This window comes from Ursus americanus, chromosome 8 (assembly GCF_024610735.1).
Source record: "Ursus americanus isolate L20-20 chromosome 8, mUrsAme1.1.p, whole genome shotgun sequence".
NCBI classification, from domain to species: Eukaryota; Metazoa; Chordata; class Mammalia; order Carnivora; family Ursidae; genus Ursus; species Ursus americanus.
This window is the reverse complement of record NC_142134.1, coordinates 4,862,232-4,873,915: the sequence shown is the minus strand read 5'-3', so window position 1 is coordinate 4,873,915 and position 11,684 is coordinate 4,862,232. Positions and strand designations below refer to the sequence as shown.

Genomic DNA, 11,684 nt, shown 5'->3' with positions numbered 1-11,684 from the left:
CCAAGTTTGCCTGACTCCAAAGCCCATGCTTTACATCACTGGGTTTCACTGCCTCTCTGCTGCATAGATTAGCACCTAGGAAGCACCTAGGAAATCTTCTTTTGTATGAAACTACTTGCTTCTAATCCAAGGATGTGCTGTACTTGTGCCCCATCTTACAAGGAATAGGAATGACTCTGTGCGGAGTCGGTACAGTGGGTGCCCAGTAAGTGTTTGTTGAATTAACGAATAATTATTTTATAACTGTGTATCTTGCAATGTGGTGCACCTGAAAACTTATCGGCTGCATATTAGTAATTATACATCTCCCGATTTTAGACTCCTCCTTTAATAACTTTAAAGAACTTTATTCTTGAGACATGGATCAGATTGGAAACTACATAGACCATGCTTATTCTGTGAGATGTATTTCTTTTTGCCATCTTTCATCCATTTGCAAATTTTCATTTTTATCAAGTCGTTTTCCGAATGCTATAAAGAAATGTATAATAGATATAGATATCAACAGCATGAAATAATGCAACAGAGCCCTTCATTTAGTAAATTCAATTAAAAGATGCTATTTCTCGGAGGCAAACACCAGTTAGAGAAAGCACACCGGGAAAAAGAATCTAGGGGTGGCCAAGTGTGAAGAAGTTATACTGGGATCTGAGGCTGCCAGTGGTTAGGAAGAATTTTAGGATGTGGTAGATCTGGTATTGATGGGTATGACTAAACATGGGCTCTGGCTGAGTAGAGAGTTTGTATAATCTAGGAGTGATAGGTTGAGTTATCTTGAATCCTGTTGAGAATAGTTCAGATTTGGTTTCAATGGAGGAATTAAAAAAAAATTGTAATTAGCAAATAGTGCCACGACAATTTAAAAAATCCAGGCTAGTTTTCTTGAAAGACTTCATACTTCTTGTCATCAAGGTTTTGAAAATGGAGATGTAACTTTACCACTGTAATATAAAAATGGAGACAATTAGTACATAAGGCTTCCAGAACAACATTTCATTAGCAGTGCATTATGATATAGACAAAGTAAGGCTGTACCATTTTCCAAGATTCTTTGTAGATGCTTTTCATTTTATTTTTATTTTATTTTTTAAAAGATTTTATTTGTTTATTTGACAGAGAGAGAGCACAAGCGAGGGAACAGCAGGCAGAGGGAGAGGGAGAAGCAGGCTCCCGCTGAGCAGGGAACTCAGTGTGGGGCTCCATCCCAGGCTCCTGGGATCATGACCTGCGCCGAAGACAGACGCTTAACCGACTGAGCCACACAGGTGCCCCTGGAGATGCTTTTTAAATAGATTAGTTCTATATCCGATGTCAGATAACAGCCCAATGCTGTAAATAGTATTCTTGTTTTACAGATGGGGAAACAGAGGCAGGGAGGTTAGGAAAATAGCCCATAAGATAGTAAGTGACGAAGCTGGGATTTGAACCCAGGAGCTGAACCCAAGCATCCTGAATCCAGAGTGCTTTTACTTTATCCATTACACAATCCTCAAGCACCCCCTTGATTATGATAATTTTAGACACTTATAAATTATAGACCCATTTATTATCCTTAATCACCTTACCCTTTTGATTTCTTCACAGCATTTGTAAAATGTTGTATTTGTATTTCTGTGTGTCATATATACACACGCACACACACATACACATACACCCCACCCCCAACACACGCAGGTGATCATTATTTGTATGCTGGAGCAAACCAAAGCTTCTTCCGGAGGAAACTCCTGGCTTCCCTTGACCGTGCTATTGCTAGGAGTCCCCTGAATTCAGGGACGGGTGGCCTGCTGCCTGACAAAACTTTTGTTTCTTTTGCCAACAAGACTGCTACAATAATTGCAAAAGTAATAGTCCCTGGCTTCTAAAGCCTGAAATGGGTACTGACGCCTATTCTTTGAGTCTTCTCTTTCCCCAGCACTTGTCACTCAAAGATTTGTGAAGGCGTTCTTGCACATCCAGTCAACCACGGAAATATTCAAAACAGGTGTGTCCTCAAGTGTGCACGCAGTTTAGACACCCTTGGTTCAGGAAGATATGCCTGGAAATGAAGACTTTTCTGCGTTCTAGACTTAATTACACCCCTCCCTTTTTCCTAGATGATAAGAGAAACAATGTAAAGGGAACATCTCAAGGCACTAGAGAAGTGAGTGATTAGAGTATTAGAGTATCTAATCACTGCTTATATAATTTTATGGGGTAAATGGAAAAACGCAAATATTTTTGCCTGAAGATTTATTAGGCTTGGACCCCCTAATTTGAATATTCTGTATTAGAAAGACGTAAATGTAGAGGAAATAGAAAAATACTTTATCCAGGTATAAACTGATAATAAAAACCAAGTACTGTGATAATTTAGGAATAAAGTATCCATAGGTTAGAAATGTAAGAATAGAGGTCACATAAGACAATAACACTGATACATATTGTTATTTTAATTTCATTTCAAACTGAAGCCCCTTCCTCTTCTTTTCTAAAAATGAAATGTATTGGGGGGGCCTGGGTGGTGCAGTCAGTGAAGCGACCGACTCTGCCCCTCCTGCTCGTGCTCTCTCCGTCTCTCTCTAAAATACATGAAAATAATAAACATTTAAAAAAATGTAGTAGGGACACCTGGGTGGCTCAGTCGGTTAAGCATCTGACTCTTGGTTTCAGCTCAGGTCATGATCTCGTGGGTCGTGAGATTGAGCTCCGCATCAGCCTTCCCATTCCACGGGGGTCTGCTTGAAGATTTTCTCCCTCTGACCCTCCCCCCACTCACATTCTCTCTCTTTCTCTAAAATAAATAAATTTAAAAAAATAAAATGTATTATATTAACACACACCTCTTTCTTGAATGATGCCAGTCAATTCCTTCCTAAATTTGTTCTGTGTTCGATACATGAGCTATCAATAGGTCCAGATGAATCTTTTAGGCCATAAAATCAGACTCAGGTTTAAGGTCATTGTCTTTGCTCTTGAAACCTAAAACAAAAAAATCAAAACTTAACCTGTGTAAAAAGATGGGATTTTGTATTGGGTTGCATTTTTACCTTCCCAGGAAGACTAGTTACTAATGAGGCTACTAAGAAGATGTTTTTAGTTTTAGAAATATTTACTTATGTTAGAAAAATAATTTTAATTACATTTCTGCTTTTGTTGGAAGCATGTTTAAAGTATGAGAGATGCGGTTATGCCACACCCTCACCAACACTTGGCTTTATCTATTTTTTTCATTTTGGCTATTCTGGTGATTGTGTCAAAGAAGCTGTATTTTTGACATACTCCCCTCCCGCGTGATTCTGAGGTGGGGGCCGTGTGGATCACTCTGAAACGCTAATCAGCCGTCACGTAGCATGCGGAATGAGGCCAGCAGATATGCTCTGTTTCGCCTACATTTTTTCTCTGAAGACTAGTCCTGCGTTCTCCAGTTCATTGTAGTCCACAACACGCCACCTGGTTTTGTGCCGCACTTGCTTCACACATGGACCCTTTGCCAGCCCAGCTCACACAGGCATTTTAATGCCAACTCTTGATGACATTATGAGTCAATCAACAAGCTATTAGTTTAAAAGCATCTATGTGCAAGACACTAATGAAGGGCAGTTGGAAGGCGGGCAGGAAGGGACAGGGGCCCCCGCCCTAAGAGGAAACCACCCTTGGAAGGATCTTAACACCACCCTGGAAGGAGCCCTCCACCCTTTCCTATGTGTAGGTAGATGACAAAAACCTGATTGGGTGACAGACTCCTGGAGAGTTAATCAGATTAAACAGCCCGCCAACAAGCCCATGAAAAACCCTAGACTTAGAAACTCTGGTGACAACCCTCTCGGGTCCCCTTCCTCTTCGGGAGCTTTGTACTCTCAAAAACCTTTGCTTTGCTGCCCACCACTCTTGGTCTTTCTACCTCTTCATTCTTCATAGCTGCATGACCAGGAACCGTGGGCGCCAAAGGAAAAGAAATCCTGTAACAACACTATGTATGCTAAGTGCTTCTTGACCGACAAAGAAGACATATAAAAAATCTCCTTCCTTAAGAAATGTATGACCTAGGGGCACCTGGGCGGCTCAGTCACTAAAAGTGTCTGCCTTCAGCTCAGGTCATGATCCCAGGACCTGGGATCGAGGCCCGCACCGGCCTCCCTGCTTCTTCTCCTTCTCCCTCAGCTCGTGCTCTCTGTCTCTCTCTCAAATAAATAAATAAAATCTTAAAAAAAAAAAGGAATGTATGATCTAGTTGGATAGACAAGATCTCAATATAAAAAAGCAAATAGCACTAAAGAGTCTGCGACTAAGTGTTCAGGGAACAGCTACAATAGTAAGTGCTCATTTGCAACGTAACTTATTGAGCTGTTATTTCTAAATTGCCAGGTAAAGGAGCTGCGGCAGCCTACCGGACGGCAACAGGCCGTGTGTCAGGAACCAAGACACCGGCCCATCAGCCAACACGAAGACTCCAGAAATAGGTGTGAGGCTCTGTGGGGTCTGCTAGCCCAGCCTCTAGCTGAATGTAGCTGCAAGGGTGAGCCCAGGGGAAGCTAGCAGAGCCTCCCAGTCAACCTAGAGGGTTTAGAGAAAAAAATAACTTGTTTTTAGCCACTGAGGTTTTTTTTTGGGGGGGGGTTCTTAAGCAGCAATAAACAAGTGAAACACTATCTATCTATCACGTCTGATAGTAAGTACAGAAAGCAAATTGCATAACAGTATGGATAATAAGATCCCCACCCCCAGCCCCTGCCTCTGGCAGCTGCCAATCTGTTCTTGGTTATCTATGAGTTCAGTTTTTTAGTTTGTTTGAAGATTCCACGTATAAGTGAGATCTACAGTATTTGTCTTTCTCTGTTTGACTTTTTTCATTTAGCATAATGCCCTCAAGGTCCAGCCATGTTGTCACAAATGGCAGAATTTCCTTCTTTTTTATGGCTGAATAATACTCCATTGTATCTATATACCTCACTTTCTTTGTATATTCATCCCTTGATAGACACTTAGGTTGCTTCCATGTCTTGGCTACTGGAAAGAGTGGCCTATATTTATTGTAAATAATGAGCGTGTATGTGCATTTACCTTTATGAGTTAGTGGTTTTGTTTCCTTTGTATAAATACCCAGAAGTATTTCTGGATCATACAGAAGTTCTATTTTTACTTTTTGGAGAAACCTCCATACTGTTTTCCACAAGGGTTCCCTTTTCTCTATATCCTTGCCAACACATGCTATCTCTTGTCTTTTGGTAATAGCCATGTTAACAGATTTGAGGTGCTATCCCATTGTGGTTTTGATTGGCTTGTCCCTGATGATCGGTGATGTTGAACAGCTTCTCCTGTACCTATTGGCTATGTGTGAGTGTTTTCTTTGGAAAACTGTCTACTCAGATCCTCTGCTCATTTTTTAATTGGATTGTCTGTTTTTTTGCTATTGGGTTTCTTTATGCATTTTGGACATTAATCCATAATTAGACATATGATTTGCAAATATATTCTCCCATTCTGTAGCTTCTAATTTTTTCTTTTAATTTTTTAATGGTTTCCTTTACTGTGCAGAAGCTTTTTAACTTAATGTAGTCTTATTTGTCTAGTTTTGCTTTCGTGGCTGGTGTTTTTGGTGTCATATCCAGAAAATCATTGCCAGCACCAGTGTTGAGGAGTTCCTTCCCTGTATTATCTTCTAGGAGTTTATGGTATCAGGTCTTAAGTTTAAGTCTTTGATCCATTTTGAGTTGATTTTTGTGAGTGGTGTAAGACAGGGAGCCAATTTAATTGTTGTGCATGTGTTTATCCAGTTTTCCCAGCACCATTTGTGGAAGAGACTATCCTTTCCCCATTGGGTGTTCTTGGCTCCCTTTTCAAATATTAGATGACCGAATATGTGGGATTTTAATTCTGGGCACTCTATTATGTTCCATTCTTCTATGTGTCTATTTTTATGCCAGTCCCATACCGTCTTTATTATTTTAGCTTTGTAGTATAGTTTGAAGCCAGGGAGTGTGGTAGATACCTCTGGGTTTGTTATTTTTCCTCAGGATTGCTTTGGCTATTTGGGGTCTTTCGTGGTCCATACAAATTTTAAGATCTTTTTTTTTTTTTCCTATTTCTTGAACGTTGTTTCTTTCAGACTTCATGGAAACCTGATCCAGTAGGTTTTATTATCCTTTATCCAATGAAGATCTAACCTTAAGGAGAGGTTATTTAATTTTGTAAAACCAAATATCTAATACAAGGCAGAGCCAGGATTAAAATCCAATTTGTCTGAATACAAAACCCATGCTCTTAATCACTAAATGTGCGTCTTTCTCACAGCTCGTATTCTGGGCCGCGGCTAAGCCTTTGAAGGGTTGCACCATCTGCAAATTAAGCCCACAATAGCAACACCTAGTTTTGCGTATTGGCTTACCCTTTGGGGAGCCCTTTCACATCCATCATTGATTTCGGCTGATACCGTGAGTTAATCTGCGGGAATCTGAGTAACATTTACTTCCCGCGTGGACCAGAAGTTGTGAATATGAGTGTTAGTTCAATAAGTCCGAGTTAGAATGTCAGCTCTGACAAGGTCTGTGTGACCTTGTATAACTCCGAATTTGTCTGGGTCACAGATGTCTTGTATGTAAGTAAGTATATTAAATAATGTATGTATGTTATATACTTAGTTCAGTTACGGGCAATAAGTAAATACTCGGGAAACATTGAAGTGCCCAGATACATATTTTTCGGTCACTTATATGCCAAAGGGCAAATAACATATAAGTTGGCCATGTACTCGTCACCTACCCAAGGGGAATGAAAACATAGTCCTGTCCAAAGACGGGGACACGGGTGCTCACGGAAGTTTTATTCATAATGATCAAAAATTGGAAGCTCTTCACATATTCATCGGAGGCTAAATGGATAAATAAATTGTAGTATATTCCAACAATGGAATACTATCAGCAGTAAAAGGGAGAAAACTACGATATAATCAGCAACGGCAACTGAAATACTGTGCTGAGTAAGGGAAACCAGATCCAAAAGCTACCTGCCATTTGCATTATGTTCCCCAAAAGGTAAAATTATAGGGACACAGAACAGATTAGTGTTTGCATGGCTATGGGGATGGAGGAAGGGAATTACTGCCAAAGGACATGAGGGAACTTTCGGCAATGGATATATTCTCTATCGTGATTGTGGTGGAGTTTAAATGACTGTGCCTATTTGTCAAAACTTACTGAACTCTATAGCTTTAAAAAGATGAATTTTATTGTATAGAAATTCTACCTCAGCTAGATAGATTAATAAATATTTAAATTCCCAATTAGGTACCGCTAATTACCACCTGAACGGTCTAAATTTAAAAAGAATTATAATCCTAAGTGTTGTAAGGATAAGGGGCATCCAGAACCCTCATACCACTGATGGAAACATAAATTGAAACTATCACATTGAGAAACTTCTGGCCTTATCTACTAAATTAAAATTACACCACCTGTGCCTCAGCAATCCATTTATAAATGTGTCCAAGAGAAATGCACGCACAAAAATGTTCAAAGAAGCCGAATATATATACAACCCAAGCGTCCATCAAAATAAAAACAGGTAAACAACTATGGCATATTCTATAATGGAATACCAGACAGAAATAAAATTCAACTACCACCACTCCCAAACAACACGGATGCATTTACCAATGTAATACTGGGCCAAAAAAGTCAGACTCAACACAATGACAAAAAGAGAGGCCTGTAGGGCTGAAGATGCCACCGACCATGCCCCCCGCCTGGCCCAAACGTAGCGGCAAGGGGCACCCCCCAGCCTCCGCCGCAGGGCTGAGAACAGCCGTGATAGGACTGAGCACACGTCCTGGTGTGCAGGCAGCAGCTGCTAGCTTCCTTCTTGGCTTCTGTACTCTGCCTTTCCCCTCCCTACGCTCTGAGACTCCCGCGGACACAGGCACGCTCACCGGGTGCGTATCTGTGCGTCGGCAGTGCCAGACCGGCTGCCGCAGGCCATGCCTTTCCCTCTAACGTGCGGCGTGCGCTGGCTCTGACCTCACGTCAGGTGCCGGTCCGGACCCGGTTTGCGGCTGTGCCCTGCGCCGGCCCTCCAGGGCTGGCAGCCCCCCGGGGTCTGTGGAAGCAGGGGGCACTTGGGATTGGGACAAACCTCTGCTTTAACAGGCTCGATGCAGCCGCAAACTCAGGGAGTAGACGGTGGGGGAAGAAGGGTGTATTTGTAAGAACGTAGCTCTGTCCCGGGCAGGCTACGCGCTTCGGACTCGACACGCGCGGGCCCTCTGCAGCCAAGACAAGGAAACGGGTCCTCCCAGACCCCTTTTTCTGATGAGAAAATCGACTTCGAGTGGCAGAGTGCTCACGTCCGGGGTCAGCCCTGGCCGGTCGTCAGAGCTCCTGGGCAAGGCCCGATGGCCTGCGCTTTACCGCGTGGAACCCGCAGGTGCACAGAAAGCCGTCAGGGCTGCATGCACACGGCATGACCAGTTCTTCCTGCCCGAGCGGAGTCCGCACCCCTGGGCCTGGCTCGGGGCCCACTAGTCAGCAGCAAGAAGGCCGGGTTTGGGTTCTGGCCGACCTCGATTTAACTTCTTTGCTGTCGGGGAAGACAGTTTCATCTCCCTGGCTGACAGTTTCCTGCTCGCTACAATGTAGGTAGTAACGCTTGTTTCCTAAAGTATCTTGAGGATTAAATGCCTTGATGGAGATAAAGGTTTGGCACAGATGAAGCACCGTTAATGGGGGCCATTTACTGTGTGTTCCATTGTCCCTCCTTTCCCCCCTACGTACTCTGGGGACGTGGACTTCCTCAGCCTGAACCAAGAGAGAAGTGCTCTTACCCAGCAGCAACCTCTGCACTTTTCCTTGCTTCCTTTCTCTGTCCATTACTAATCCGCTCTTCCCCCTCTCTGTCTCCGCTATGCCTCTGTTTCGATCACTGCCGGTTCCATTCCTGTCTCTTTCATTCTCCTGTTAAGGCCCGCTCACATTCCTCCCTTTTCCCCGCCCTGCCTTTCTCAGACTTCACCCACCTTTATGCTGCTATCAGATTCTTCTCTAGAACATTCCCTTTCAACCAGCAATCCACAGGCAGTATGTGCTGTGCTGCTATGTGCCAGTCCCACTGAGGAAGAGGAAGAGGAGGAGACACAGGTCCTAGTGCTCATAGGCTCCCCTCTAGTATGGGAGAGAGATGGACACCCCTGCCTGCCCCAGCCCGGCCCACCTGCTCATGCTGGGGTCTTCTGCCCTCCTCAGGCACCCCTCTCACTTTATCCTGGGACCAGGTTATACATCATACTGCCCAGTCTCTTCCTCTCTTGTCACATGACTACTCAAAATACGCCTGTCTTAAGTCACATTAACTTTTTATCCTTTCCAAGATCTTAACTAGCTAAGCTAATCTTAACTTAACTAAGCTAATCTAATGAACTATTTTCTATAGTGTAATCCAGAGACAGTGTGAGATGAGAGGACCCAGATTTCTCTGGAATCTTCCCACGTGTTCAAGGTAGAGATTGTGTGTGTGTGTGTTTTTTTTTTAAAGATTTATCCATTTATTTAAGAGAGAGAGAGAGAGTGAGCAGGGGGTAGGGCAGAGAGAGAGGGAGACAAACAGACTCCCTGATGAAGAGAGAGCCCAACATGGGTCTCGATCCCAGGACCCTTAGATCATGACCTGAGCAAAAACCAAGAGTGAGACACTTAACCTACTGAGCTATCCAGGTACCCCAGGGATTGTCTCTTTTTAAAACAGCTTTATTCACAATAGTCAAGACATGGAAACCACCCTTATGTTCATTGATGGATAAATGGAGAAATAAACTGTGATGTGGTATTTCCATACAATGGAATATTATTCAGTCTCAAGAAAAGATATCGACCATACGCAACAACGTGGGTGAAACTGGAGAAGATCATGCTAAATGAAATAATCCAATCACAGAAGGACAAATACTGCATGATTCCACTGCATGAGGTCTCTTAAAAAATCAAACTCACAGAAGCAGAGTGGAATGCTGTTGCCACGGGCTGCAGGGAGGAATAACGGGGCGGGGGGGGGAGTTGTTAATGGGTATAAAATTTCAGTTGTGAAAGATGAGTAAGTTCTACAGAACTTCTGTACAACATGATGCCTGTATAACAATAATACTATATTGTGCATAAAAATCTATTGCAAGTGTAGATCTCATGTTAAATGTTCTTATCATAACAAGAGTAGCAACAACAAGAATGGAATGAGGAAACTTTTGGAGGTGATGGAGAAGTGTATTACTTCGATCATGATGGTGATTTTAGGGGTGTTTGCATAGTCCAAATTCATCAGATTATATACATTAAATACATGCAGTTTTTTCGGATATCGATCATATTTCAGTAAAACTGTGTTAAAAATTTGTAATCCCTACCTTGCACAAGTCATATCCCAGCTTGTCCAAAGTGTAATGTGGCATCTTGGATTGAATATTGAAACAGAACAAGACACTAGTGGGAAAGCTGTTGAAATCTGAATGAAGCCTGAAGTTCAGTTGATAGTAATGTACTAACGTAGGTTCCTTAGTTGTAACAAATTTACCAATAGTAATGGAAGATTAGGAGTAACTTGGTTAAAGGGTATTTAGAAACATTATGTGCTATCTTTGTAATTTTTCTGTATGTCTACAATTATTTCAAAATAAAAATTAATAAGAATTGTTAAAATAATGAGAACTTTAGAAGTTAACTTTCACTATTTCCTTACTCTCATGGTAAAGAAACGAGAATTACAAGCATGTATGCTCATAACAAATAGTAACCTACTATCCCACCTTTGAAACCAAAAAAGAAGTTGTGAACATAAGTGACTCCCTAATTTATCCAATAAACAAGAGCACTGGTTTGTAATTACCTTTAAGAAGATAAAGAATACTAAGTAGGGGTGACTGGGTGGCACAGCGGTTAAGCGTCTGCCTTCAGCTCAGGGCGTGATCCCGGCGTTATGGGATCGAGCCCCACATCAGGCTCCTCCGCTACGAGCCTGCTTCTTCCTCTCCCACTCCCCCTGCTTGTGTTCCCTCTCTCGCTGGCTGTCTCTATCTCTGTCGAATAAATAAATAAAATTAAAAAAAAAAAGAATACTAAGTAAAAAATTACTTTTCCTGCAATGTCCAGGCTGTCTCCAAATCACTAGATATCAGCCAATCTAGAGATATGTTGGGCTTTCCAGCGCTCCTTTATACAATGCAGAAACCTAGTGATTAAGGTAATACTGAATTGAACACTTGGCGGCATGCCTCCTTGGTCCTTAGCTCAGCTTCTTTTCCTAGAAAATTGCCAGGACCATACTGTTTTCATTACTACAGCTTTGTAATATATCTTGAAATCTGGGATTTTGATACATCCAGTTTTGTTTTTCCTTCCCATTGTATTTTTTGGAAGAGTTTGAGAAGAGTAGGTATTAACTCTTCTTTAAATGCTTGGTAGAATTCACTTGTGAAGCCATCTGATCCTAGACTTTCGGAAAATTTTTGATTACTGTTTTAATTTCATTGCTTAGCAATCAGTTTGTTCAAATTTTTTTTCTTCCTGATTTGGTTTTGGTGGTTTATATGTTTCTATGAATTTATCTATTTCTTTTAGGTTGTCCAGTTTGTTGGCATATAATGTTTTATAAACTTCTCTTACAATCCTTTGTATTTCTGTGATGTCAGTTGTTATTTGTCGTCTTTCATTTCTGATTTTGTTTAT

At 41.8% G+C, this 11,684-nt stretch overlaps 1 protein-coding gene across 1 annotated transcript in view; it reads left to right on the top strand.

Annotated features, from left to right (window-relative positions):
• The first annotated feature begins 7,712 nt into the window (after positions 1 to 7,712).
• C8H4orf17 (chromosome 8 C4orf17 homolog) overlaps positions 7,713 to 11,684 on the top strand; it is a 42,501-nt gene continuing 38,529 nt past the window's right edge. Inside the window, exons 1-2 of the mRNA XM_045792353.2 lie at positions 7,713 to 7,947; positions 8,206 to 8,414. Coding sequence (XP_045648309.2) covers positions 7,713 to 7,947; positions 8,206 to 8,414 — 444 coding nt within the window. The remainder of the gene's footprint in view (positions 7,948 to 8,205; positions 8,415 to 11,684) is intronic.